This window comes from Eulemur rufifrons, chromosome 8 (assembly GCF_041146395.1).
Source record: "Eulemur rufifrons isolate Redbay chromosome 8, OSU_ERuf_1, whole genome shotgun sequence".
In the NCBI taxonomy this organism is placed as follows: domain Eukaryota; kingdom Metazoa; phylum Chordata; class Mammalia; order Primates; family Lemuridae; genus Eulemur; species Eulemur rufifrons.
The window spans coordinates 19,591,688-19,605,359 of record NC_090990.1 but is presented as its reverse complement, the minus strand read 5'-3'; the positions used below and the strand labels follow the sequence as shown (position 1 = coordinate 19,605,359).

Sequence of the window (13,672 nt, the reverse complement as noted above, 5' to 3'; positions counted from 1 at the left end):
TGAAAAAGAAAAGTGTTAGCATGTCAGTCTTGAGCAAAGTGCTCAATGCACTGTTGACTATTATGAGATAATCTGAAGATATCAACAACCAAAAACATTTACAAAGCATACAATGAAAAATAAAGCTTAGCCTAACAATCATAATCTATCTGACTATTGTGTTTAAATCAGCAGTCATGACTTCCTGAAGGCCAGGGCTTAGGGCTATGTACATTACCAAATATACACACACAATTATAATTTTTGTTGTTTAATGATAAAGTGGTAATCTCTCCAGAAATCATGTTAAGTATAGGAGTTGATTCTATTTCTGTATAAACTTGGCATAAGGGAATTGCAAGTTCTTATAATAATTAGGTATGTATATTAAATTAAAAATATGATCCCTAAGCCAAGAAGGAACATTAAGGCAAAATGAAGTCATATTAACATGCTTCTTTATCAAAAAATTTTTTAATTAAATATATACTATTAATCATCTATAACACAAGGAAAATGTCACCTAAGTTAATCTCTCTAAATGACTATTTGTTTAGCTAAGTAATCAAAACCCAGAGTTAAGCGATTCTTGACTATTCTTTCTCCCAAAATGAGTATAGAGAAACGTATTACTGTCTACATGTGTTATGTACAAGCGTAACAGAGAAGCAGAAATTATATAGAGTTCCAATTCAGTGACTATGTAACTGAGAATTTCCCAGAAGATGCCCTCTTAAATTTTTAAAGCCTGTGGGTATAATTATCTCTCTCTAAATGACACGCTTTGGAGAAACAATTTGCTGTACAACATTTGGGAAAAGAACATGCTTTCTGATTCCTTTATCCATTCCTGAATTGACACCAGCCTGCAGCAAGAATTGAGAAGCAAAACAACAATTTCAGTTCTAGAAATACATCTAATCTTATGTACTAATCTTCTTACCCTCTACTTGAGAGATTCATAGAAGTTACAGTACTCAGCCCAAAACAATCCAGAGCAACCTCTTAAGAAAAACCACTAACATGCAATAGAATTTTATTAGAATTAATAGAATTTAAATAAGGAAGAGACTATCAGATATTCAGGTTGGGAGAACGCTGAAAGGTCACTTTAGTCCAATCACATACCAGATGCTTAAATGTCTTTTTCTAAATTCCTATGAAGTCATTCTTCTGCCTATTCTGGAATACCTCCAGCAATGGGGAGCTCACTACCTACTGAGGTAGACCATTCCATCTTTGAACAGTTCTGTTAAATAATTTGTCAAATTGAAGGCCGGGCGTGGTGGCTCACACCTGTAATCCTAGCACTCTGGGAGGCCGAGGTGGGCGGATCGTTTGAGCTCAGGAGTTCGAGACCAGCCTGAGCAAGAGCGAGACCCCATCTCTACTAAAAATAGAAAGAAATTATATGGACAGCTAAAAATATATATAGAAAAAATTAGCCGGGCATGGTGGCTCATGCCTGTAGTCCCAGCTACTCAGGAGGCTGAGACAGGAGGATTGCTTGAGCTCAGGAGTTTGAGGTTGCTGTGAGCTAGGCTGACGCCACGGCACTCACTCTAGCCTGGGCAACAGAGTGAGACTCTGTCTCAAAAAAAAAAAAAAATAAAAATAATTTGTCAAATTGACATGAACAGTATATTTGCCTATAGCTTCCATTTTACTATCTCTAGGTTTATATCTTGGAGCCACAGTAAAATCTCTACTTCACTCATCACTCCTTTAAACACATGAAGACAGATATTATATCTTTCCCAAACTTTCTCTTTTGTGGGTTAAATACTCCTATTCCTTTGATTGCTTCTCATTGGAAATGGTTTTGAGTTTCCTCATCATGCATCCTAGTTAGGTTCTTCTGAATGAACCTCAGATCATCCCCTTGAGCCCTTTCACTCACAACCTCCTCAACCTCCCCACCTATTGTAGTAGCTGAAGATGAGAAGTCAAGAGACTTGCCTTAAGTATTCATTCTGTTAGGCTGAACTAGGATTAAAGCCCGAGTTTCCAAAGGCCTAACCCAGTAGTTTCTGAATGCACTACAGTGGGAATTAGAAACACCTGGAGAGCTTGTTAAAACAGATTTCTGGGCTCCACCCCGAGAGCTTCTGATTCAGTAAGTCTAGGATGGGGCCTGAAATGTGTATTTGTAACAAGTTCCTAGGTGATGCTAAATTCTGCTGTTTCAGAGATCACAATTTGAGAACCACTACCCTAGGCCAAGGGTTCTTAGTTTTAAGCATGAATTAGAATCATTTGGGATGCTCATTAAATCTGGAGATTCTAGAGCCTCTCCTCCAAAGTAATTCCATAAATCTGAGAGGAGCTCAGGGATCTGCATATTTAATAAACACCCTTGGTGATTCTGATGTAGGTGACGTTGGCTGTGATACAGGCTTTGCTGCTACTCTATATTTTCAAATGTAACTGCATGTTAGGAAAATACAATTTCTTTTTCTCTAGTTGCTATGTTTTTTGATCTTTGGCTTGGATATGAAACTTTATTCTGATGGTGGAATTGCTAAGGAGCAATTCAATTGATACATTTGATTGATTCAGTTGATACACTTAATATTTTAATAAGAACTATCTTTTCTGAATGTTTTAAAATATCCTAGACTGATTTTGAATATTTATACCCCAGAATGATTTGAATATTTTAAAATATCCTGGATGTTGGTAACAAGTTTTATATGACACAGATGTGATACATGCATAACAAGCCTGTGTCATATAATACATATACATGCATATTAATAAAGGCCAAATTTATCATTACCTTTGCTTTATGAAGATCAACTCCATACATAGATAACTTTTTGGCATTCTCAAGAAATTCCAAGTCAGCCTGAGCTGGAGTCATGGACCTTTGGTAGAATAAACATAAAAATTTCTTTTAGTGTCAGTGTCATCATTTATAGTAATAAAATTTGTATATTCATTGTGCTTTACTTAAACAAATAAACATATATATACCAATATGTACATAAGATATATTTCAAGGTCCTGAAAGTAGGTTATTATGGAACAAGACTCTTACCACTACCTGTATCTAAATAATTGAAATATGCCTTAGAAAAAGTTGTCTTGGGGAAACAAAGTCACCAAAAAGCTATCAAAAAAAAATATTTTTGGCCGGGCGCGGTGGCTCACACCTGTAATCCTAGCACTCTGGGAGGCCGAGGCGGGTGGATCGCTCGAGGTCAGGAGTTCAAGACCAGCCTGAACAAGAGTGAGACCCCGTCTCTACTAAAAATAGAAAGAAATTATATGGACAACTAAAATATATATATATACAAAAAATTAGCCGGGCATGGTGGCGCATGCCTGTAGTCCTAGCTACTCGGGAGGCTGAGGCAGTAGGATAGCTTAAGCCCAGGAGTTTGAGGTTGCTGTGAGCTAGACTGACGCCACGGCACTCACTCTAGCCCGGGCAACAGAGTGAGACTCTGTCTCAAAAAAAAAAAAAAAAAAAATTTTTTAAATCCTACTAAACAATTTCCTTAAAGCTACGTCATCCACCATCAGTTCTGTCCCCCTCCACTTTCCCCTTTCTTCAGCCCTTTTCTCCAACACATGTATTTAATAAATTCCTCCCACTAATTTTTCTTGCTAAGGTGATGACCAAATTAAATCTTCTGAGAACATGGTGCAATTTACAATATCCTCCTAGCTCCCTTTTTCTCTCCATATCCCTGAAATGAGTTATTATGGAAATTAAACAAGAGGGCAGCAGACGTTACTTAACTGAAGACTCTTAATGGGGGCAGGCTAGATGAAAAGAAAATCTCTAGTAACAGATGGTGTCCTGCCCACTGATCTAAACAAAATAAATTGGTTAATAGAAGCAGATAGACAATAGGGCTGCTTTCTCCATTATTAAGATGTCTTCATTACCAAGCATATAATGAATTAGATTTGTTTGAAAACAATCAGTCTCACTGTCTAAACATTCACTGTGATGGTCTTTCTCCTTTATAAGTTTCCTCTCTTTTGAAAAGTGCTTTCAAGACAAAAATATCACTCCTAATCTGCATAATTCAGACCAATCAAGTATAACTTTATAGTAACAATAATGTAGCCACACCCCCAAAGAAAAACATGTAAATGCCAGTATCCCATAAGACTGCTTCAAGCTATAGAAAGCAGCAGGGATCCCTTCACTTAACAAGGAAAAGTCTCTTCCAAACCCATCTGCCTCATTAAAAAGGACAAAGGATTCCTTAGAACAACCACAACCAAAAGAAAAAAAAAAATCTCAGGTGATAGGCTGTAGATTTGTTAATGACTAAGTCTTCATGAATAAACTTTTCACACACACTAAAGCATCACACTTGAATTCTGTTTATTAATGGACCTGAAATTGAACATGAAAAAAAAGAATGGAAAAATTAACCCATATGCAAGTCTGTATATTCAAGTCATTAAAAATATTTCAGGAAAGTTTTGTAGTTAAAAATTATTTTCCCATAGAAATTATATTCTTTTCTAATTAAGGTTACTCTCAGTTATTTTACTTTTTTTCCCCCTAGACACAAGGACTCACTCTGTCACCCAGGCTGCAGTGCAGTGGTGTGATCATAGTTCACTGGAGCCTAGAACTCCTCGGCTAAAGCAATCCTTCTGCCTCAGTCTCCTGAGTAGCGGGGACTACAGGCATGTCCCACTACACCCAGCTAATTTTTTTTATTTTTTGTAGAGATGGGGTCTTGTTATGTTGCTCAGGTTGGTCTTGAACTCCTGGCCTGAAGTGATCCTCCCACCTCAGCCTCCCAAAGTGCTGGGATTGCAGGTGTGAGCCACTATGCCCGGATGTTTTTTGTAGTTACTCTTATCAATGGGATGAATTTTAGCATTTTGAAGCTGGAACATAGCGTGAATGTTACAGGGTACAACACTTTCATTTTGCTGCTGAAGAAACAGGTCTTGAGGGATCTCATGGTCACAGGCAGGTTAGGACTCTTAGTTTGAGACAGCAGACTTAAGTCAGGACTTTAGTCACATTACTTGGGCTAGAATCCTGGCTCCCATACTTAAGAGTGATCAGCCAATGTCTCCCTCAATCTCAATGAGGAAAAAATTATCATAATGCCTATTTCCAGATACTAGAAAAGATAATGATTTTTTTGTCTTTGTTGAATGAATGAATATGACTTTCAGGATCAAATGAGATAATGGTTGTAGAAGTGCTTTGTAAACTATAAAAGTTTATTATTATTATTGCAACCTTAGATTTCTGATAATCTGGTGGTCCATTTACAGAGATCATAAAATTAAGAGAAATAATTTGGATCACGTGAATTTGAAGGCAAATTTTAAAACACTAATGAAGCAAGCATGTTAAAATCTTCACTCCTCCAATCCTAAGGGACATTAATGGGGTCAATCTAAATTTCAAACTATGTAGTTAAATGCTTCTATAAATCAACATGCTTTAAAATTGTATTATGGGCAGGAGGTAAGAAGAGATCTTTAATTTTAAAACTTCCTCATTAGTTAAAAATAGTATTTATATTTGAAGTTTGACTAATGCTTACATTTATAATTTTTTATATAATTTTTAGCCAGGAGCAGGGGCACGCACTTGTAGATCTACTAATAGGTACTTGGGAGGCTGAGGCAGGGGGATGAGTTTAAGTCCAGCATGGGCAACTCGGCAGACAGACTCAGGCAGATTCTGTCTCTAAACCCAGCTAATCTGAGTTTGAGTTTGAGGCCACAGTACACTATGACTTCACCTACAAAAAGCCACTGCATTCCAGCCTCAACAACATAGAGAGACCCTGTCTTTAAAAAATATTTTTATATAATTTAAAAAATTTTGAAACAATTATGTTTCCTAAAAGTTATATGCAATACAAATAATTTTTTCCTGAGCCATTTGAGAATAAACTGCCAATCTGATGACCCATCACTCCTGAATACTTTTAGTACAAACTAAAAGTTTATCATACAAACAAGGACATTCTTCTACATAACCCCAATACAACAGTCAAAACCAGGAAATTAACACTGACACATTACTGCCATATAACTGTCAGACCCCCAATCAAGTTTAGCCAGTTGTTGCAGAAGGATCCAGTTTAGCATCATGAATTTCATTCAGTTCATGATCTTCAGTCTTCCTCGGTGTGGAACAACTCCTTAATCTTTCTGACTTTTAAAACTTTTACCCTTTATAGATTACAGGCCAGTTATTCTGTAGAATGCCCTACAACTTGGGACTCCGTGAGTTGATTCAGGTTTGCATTTGGACAGAAACATCACAGAAGTGGTGCTGTGTTCTCACTGCATCCTATCAGGTGGTACATAACTTCAATTTGTCCCTTCACAGGTAATGTTCTTTTTGATCACTGATGTCTTCCAGGCTTCTCCTCTGTGAAATTCCACTTAAACTCTTTGTAATTAATAAGCATTTTGTGGAAATGTTTTTGAAACTTTTTGAATATCCTATTCCTTATCAAACTTTCAATTTATTCATTTATTTATATCAGTATGGACTCATGAATTCTTGCTTTATTTAATGTAATAGAATTAGTGCAGTGACACATCATAGCTCACTGTATTCTTGAACTCCTGGGCTCAAGTGAGCCTTCTAAGTAGCGAGAACTACAGGTGTGTGCCACCATACCCGGCTAATTTTTAATTTGTTTTTTAGAAGTGGGGGGGGGGTCTTGCTATGTTGCTCAGGCTGGTCTTGAACTCCTGGCCTCCAGTGAACCTCTGGCATTAGCCTCTTGAGTAGCTGGGATTACAACCTCTATTCCCCATGCCTGGCTCTTCCTTATTTGTTTTAATGCTTAAATTGGCCCAGATTTGGTCAGTAGGAGCCTCTCCAAGCTGGAGTATGCATCCTTCTGACCATTTTCCATCATTTTTTGAGTGTCTCTTTCTGGAACAATGTAGAGTTAGAGTATGCATGTTGTATGTACCTATTTACATTTCTTTTTTTTTTTTTGAGACAGAGTGTCGCTTTGTTGCCCGGGCTAGAGTGAGTGCCATGGCGTCAGCCTAGCTCACAGCAACCTCAAACTCCTGGGCTCAAGCGATCCTACTGCCTCAGCCTCCCGAGTAGCTGGGAGTACAGGCATGCGCCACCATGCCCGGCTAATTTTTTCTATATATATTTTAGTTGGGCAGATAATTTCTTTCTATTTTTAGTAGAGATGGGGTCTCGCTCTTGCTCAGGCTGGTCTCGGACTTCTGACCTTGAGTGATCCACCTGCCTCGGCCTCCCAGAGTGCTAGGATTACAGGCGTGAGCCACTGCGCCCGGCCCTACATTTCTATTTCTATATGTATCTATCTAGATTATTGGAAACCATACGTTCCCAATGGAAACCTCCAGTTTTAGCACAATACCACAGGGCTCATTTTAGTTTCTCATAATTTGTAGCTCCCTTTACTGACAGTAAGAAACCTGGCTCTAATTATCCTGAATATGTTGACTAATTTGGTCAATCTCCCTATATATAACCAATCTCTCATTGCTGCCACTGCCACTGCCACTTCCCCCCACGTGGATGCCCTCCTCACCCTGCTTGGACTCTAAATTCCCCATTCTGAGCTGCTCCCCACACATGGATGCCCTCCTTACCTCATCTGGGTTCTGACTCCTGGTGTTAGACCACCTCTTCTGCGGACACCTTCTTCACTCTGTTCAGGCTCTGACGCTCTGCTCAGGTACTACCCCATGTGGATGCCCTCCACACCCTACGTAGGCCCTACTCCCACATGGATGCCCTTCTCACTCTGCTTGGCCTCTGAAACCCACCACCAGGTGCCCAGACAAGACTACCATCCTTATCCATTTGAGCTCTGACTCTTCATGCCAGGATGCCCCCCCTAAACCATGGACATGCTCCTCACTCTGCTTAGGCTTCAATATCCAAAGCCAGACTGTCTCTCTGCATGGATAACTACCTTGCTCTGCTCAATCTAATGTTCCTAGAAAACTTTTTCCAATTATAAAAATCATATACATTCATTATATAAAATTTGGAAAATATCAGTAAGAGCATAGAAAAAAAGAAAAATCTCCCATAATCCCACCACCCACAGACATCTGTACATGTAAATACATTTTGCAAGTTAATATGACAAATTAAACAAATTATTTTTCACCTTAAAATTTTAAAGATCAAAGTTTTTCCTATAATTTCTAAGACCAGTGAAGGTCATAATAAACAAGCTGAGAAAAGATTAGATACCTCTAAACCACTAAGAGTACTGTCTTGAATTTATTCAGTACCACCTAATAATTTAATACTTGCAAGTACTGCAGCTTACAAAAGTACCTAACTAGGGAGTTCTGGCACTGGTGAACTCTTGCTCATTAAAAAGAGAAGTTACAACAAAATTTTCCTGTATTTATTTATTTCAAGTAAGTGGGGTCAGGATAGAGCCATTCAGTGAGTTCCAGTGCCATGTGACAACGTTTTAATAATGTTTTTGCATCTTCTAATTAAGGATTATGATTTCAAATAACTGTGGGGAGGGAGGGGGGGAACTGACAAGCTTACATACTTCCTTAGGACCCATAAGTGGAAGGCAATTAATTTTAAAGCTTATTTGCTAGTGTAAATTTAAAGTGTTAATTATAGCTTCAAAATCCCTGTCTGGGCAAAGGGCCACTACGAAGGGTTTCATTTATGTAGGCTGTCTTCTATTTGTCTGAGAAGCAGGGTGGTATTTGCTTATACTGTATTTTCCAATGCATGGTACAATGATTATGCCTCAGCAGAAGTTTCTTTGGGTTAGTTAAAATGCCATTTGTTGTACATAATGTAATTTTTCATTTGTGTTTATGTTCGTGAGGGTTATAAATCTTTCCAAAAAGGAGCAAGTAAATTCCAAGATAACAGATGTCTGAATTTTCTAGTCATGGTGATCCATTATTGCTCAATTTCTATCCATATACCTAATAGTACATCAACTGGACCACATCCATTTGTCCTTAGAGATTGTTTCACCTATATGAGTCTAAATTCTGTTAAATTCTAAGAGTGGTTCTCCAAATCCAGACTCACATTCAGTACTTGTAAAATGGGGATAAGAATTATTATCTTAGCAAATATTTGAACTCTCACTATACATTAGTCATTATGCCAGGTTACATGAATTTTTTGATTTAACAATTACAAAATTCATATTATTGCTCTCATTTTTCAGATGAGAAAACTGAAGCTTAGAGAGCTTAAGTAATTTACCCAGAATTACATACTTACTAAAGATGGAGTCTGAATTTAGAGCAAGACAGGCTGATTCCAGAGCCCATGCTTTTAACTGTAGTACTCTATTGCCTAACTCAGTGGTTCTCAAACTTTTCTGGCCTCAGGACCTCTTTACTCTCTTAACAATTACTGTAACAACTATTGAGGACTCCAAAGAACTTTTCTTTATGTGGCTTATATCTACTAGTATTTAATATATTAGAAGTTTTAAAACTAAGAAAAATTTAAAATATTTATTAAATTTCTAAAGAATAAAAATAAATCCATTATTTTAACATTAATAACATCACTTGTGAAAAATAACAGTATTTTCCCAAAAATATAATGAAAAGGTAATATTGTTTTACAAATTTACAAATCACTTCAATGTCTGGTTTAGAAGACAGTTGTATTCTCTTATCTTCTGCATTCAATCTGTCATAATATGTTGACTTGATAGTATATGAAGAAATATGCTCTCACACAAATATGCAGTTGGAAAAGTAGGGACTGAGAACTTAAAATATTCTTCTTTGATATTATACCAAACTCAACCATGGCAGTTTCTTAAAGGTTAATTGCAATGTGAAATGTTGAAACATATCAATGAACTTTATGTACTGTTACATTAAGATCTACTGGTCTACCTTGCATTTTTTTTTTTTTTTTAAAGAGACAGGGTCTCACTCTGTTGCTCAGACCTCGAACTCTGGAGCTCACGCAGTCCTCCCACCTCAGCCTCATATAGCTAGGGCTACAGGTGTGCACTTCCATGCCCGGCTCATTTTTTAAATTTCTTGTAGAGACAGGGTTTTATTGTGTTGCCCAGGCTGGTCTTGAACTCCTGGGCTTAAGCAATCCTCCAGTCTAGGCAACCCAAAGTGCTGGGATTATAGGCATGAGCCACCACACCCAGCCTATCTTGCACTTTGAAGAGCTCTTTTACTCATGCATGATTTTGTAACATTGTGCATTTCTTATCTAAAAAATACTGGTTCACCGAGTTATGTAAATCTTCCAAATATTGACACATTTCATTATACAATATATGTATAAGAAAAATCATATTCATTAAAATCACCACTGCCCTTGGCAGAAAAAGTCTTTAAGTATTTAAAAGCTGCCACAATCAACAAATAACTGTCATTTGTTTTCCTAAAAGTACTAGCTCATTCATTTTTGAGCAAATGAATTTCAGCCGGGTGTGGTGGCTGATGCCTGTAATCCTAGCACTCTGGGAGCCTAGCATGCAAAGGCGGGAGAATCACTTGAGGCCTGGAGTTCCAGACCAGCCTCAGCAAGAGCAAGACCCTGTCTCTACCTAAAAAAAAAAAAAAAAAAAAAATAGAAAGAAATAAGCCAGACAAATAGAAATAGAAAAATTAGCAGGGGATGGTTGCCCATGCCTGTAGTCCCAGCTACTCGGGAGGCTGAGGCAGAAGAATGGCTTGAGCCCAGGAGTTTGAGGTTGCTGTGAGCTAGGCTGATGCCACAGTACTCTAGCCCGGGCAACAGAGTGAGACTCTGTCTCAAAAAAAAAAAAAAAAAAGAATGCCAAATAACCAAGTGTGAATAATCATAGTTTGTCAGTCATTTTTTCCCGGAAAAAAGTGGTGTTACATAGAAAGGGTGGCTAGTTCAGCTCACAACTCAAATTACACAAGTGCTTTTCCTTGAGACAACTATTGTACAGAAATGCCTTGTGTGTACTTGCCATTTAATCATACAGAATATTAAACAGAAATGTATTGAAGATTTAATAAAATTAATACCTTTTATTTGTTCATTAAGAAAATTCTTAGGTGAACTGGCCTTTTTTATTTTTATTTTTCAACTGCAAGTGCATGGTGGTGAACAATATAATGACTGCTTAGTACAGTTTGGTGCAACTGCCTTGATTTGTGCTCCACACATTTCAACACAATGAAAAAGGCAAATAATATCTTAGTATTATTATGAAAATAATTTTGACCTCATGGACCCCTTGAAAGAATCTTGAAGATCACTGGAGTCTGTAGACTACCTTTTGAAAACATTGTGAGCAACATTTTAAGAAACGCTGGTCTAATTCAAAGAGTGGTTATAAAGATTAAATGTGATATTGTACATAAAGTGCTTAGCATCATATCTGGCACATAAAAATAGATGTACAAATAGCTACTTAAAGTTACTATGATTATGTAACAATTCTACAAAGGAGAGTCAAGAATTGGATGAGAGACTCTATGAAGTCCTCCCAAACCTGAGATTGTTATGATCAAATAACCATTAGAAGAATCATCAGAGATAGATTTAAAGTATCAATCATTTCTCACACCACCATTTTCTGCTGTTCAGCTCTATGGCAGCAGTAAAATATTTTCCTGTACTATTTTACTGATTGCTCAAAGTTTACACTACTACTAAGATTATTTTTAAGTTATTAGAAAATAAAAAAAATTCCCTATAATCTTGACATTCTATAATAACAAATCAAATTATTTTAATTGATTGTTTCTTTCCAGTACTTGCTTCTGTATGTATATGTATTAATATGTACATGTATTAATATTTTTATACATAAACTTTTAGAATCATAACCAGAATATGATTAAAAGTATTAAAAATGTATTCAAAGACAATGTAATATCCTTAAGTTAATTATCAACAAGTTGAAAGCAGTGTATTTAGTGATCCCAGACATCAGTGCATTGGAATGTATAAGCTCCAACTTGAAAAGCAGATTGGTAGTTGTCTTTGGAAATAGTGTGACCCCATGACAGTTGAGTAACTCTTATAAAACTACTACTATGTAGGCTGCAAACTTTAAAGTACTTATTGTGGTTCTCATGACTGAGGTACTTGAACCCACAGGGGCAATAGAATTGGGGTACCTTTAGTTAAATCTCTCTTATTTGACACATCCCAATCCATGCAATCCTACTGGAAAAACCCTAAGGAGAACAAGATGGCTCAACAGCTAGACAGAATACTTGCTACTACCATGGCAAGCCTACTCAGAACACTCTTTGGATTTCTCTTTGAGCAGTGTGACCCTTTGGAGCTTGGTAACCTAACTCATACTAACATAACTCAGGGTACTAACTCAAGGCCAAGATTTGACTTTCACATTAATACACTAAGGCAGTTTGTAAAATTTAGCTACAGCAAGTCACTCAACAATGAATGTATGGTGGGAAGAAACACAAATTCTTCTGGCACTTTAATATTAGCTAATATTTATTGAATTTTTACTATCTGAAAGACATTGTGACATTGTATTAAGTGTTTTATTAACACACACATTGCCTCTTCTAAACCTAGCAATCACCCTATTTCCTCTGAGGCAATAATCTTCATCAGAAATATAAGGAACCTGAAGTTCAGAGAGGTTATAAATGAATTACATAAGGTCACAAGGCCAGGACCAAGCAAAGTCAAGATTTTGACCCAGCTCAGACTGACTATAAACACTTGTTCTTGATCATTGTGTTATGAATCCTCCGAACATCATCAATTGCTTTCATGAAAAAAAGCAATATAGTTAATGAATTCAATAGACTTTTAAAAATACTTTCAGGGGTTTGATGGGCCCTCTGAAATCCATCCATGTATATGGATCTCAAGTTAAAAACTCTTGCTCTAAGGATCTCAAGGCACCTAATACAGTAAAAGAACTTTTAAATCTGGGGGGAAAAAAGGTAAGGCAATAATCATAATAGCTATCATTTATTGACCTGTTTCAGGCACGGTGTGCTAAGCGCTTTACATATATTACCTTGTTTAGTTTTCATTCTACAATTCAATGCCTGTTACTCCGATGAGAAAACTAAGGTTAAGAAGAATTAAATGACTTGCTCAAAGTCAAACTGTGGAGGTAACTGAGCTCACACTGACTCTTTCTATGGCACTATGCGCCCTTTTAGGTAAACACTGAATCAATACCACATCAAGGCTTTAAACTTATTGCCAAAACACAGAACAAACCCTGGAGACATATTCACCTGTATGACTTGTGCAGTTCCATGACCTTCTCTTCAAGTTCCTTGGTCTGATTTGGGGCCAGTTTAAAATCACTAACATAATCCACGCCATGGAGTTCTGGGTCGTAGTCTCCCAGCTCAGACTGGATGGTGTAAGAACCTAACAATGCTAAGGTTGCGAAGGAACAAGGCAGACGTCCTGTAACTATGTCCTGCCGAAGCTGAAGACATAAATAATATCTACAGCCAAAAGAGAAAAGACATTATCATGTCAGCAGCAGCAACAACAAAATATAGAGAGAAAAAGGGGGAAAGGGAAAAAAATAAAGAGGGAGAAGAAAATAGGTTAAGTAAATATGAGATCATATCAATAATTGTTTACTCGAGGTGGTGGGTATAGTCCATTGTACTATAATTTTTTCCTTTCTCTGTGAAAATTCTCCATATCAAACGTTTAAAAAAATACTATAACTATGTTGTACACATGTTTAGAAAAAGTTAGGAAAGTCTGAAGGAAGTA

General features: G+C 37.0%; 1 protein-coding gene across 20 annotated transcripts in view; it reads right to left on the bottom strand.

Moving 5' to 3' along the window:
- Nucleotides 1-13,672, bottom strand: part of EPB41 (erythrocyte membrane protein band 4.1) — a 193,597-nt gene that overhangs the window by 67,922 nt on the left and 112,003 nt on the right. For all 20 annotated transcript variants that reach the window (XM_069479669.1, XM_069479666.1, XM_069479660.1 and 17 more), the window contains 2 exons: nucleotides 13,174-13,392; nucleotides 2,759-2,846 (listed from right to left, as the gene is read on the bottom strand). In XM_069479669.1, coding sequence (XP_069335770.1) covers nucleotides 2,759-2,846; nucleotides 13,174-13,392 — 307 coding nt within the window. The remainder of the gene's footprint in view (nucleotides 1-2,758; nucleotides 2,847-13,173; nucleotides 13,393-13,672) is intronic.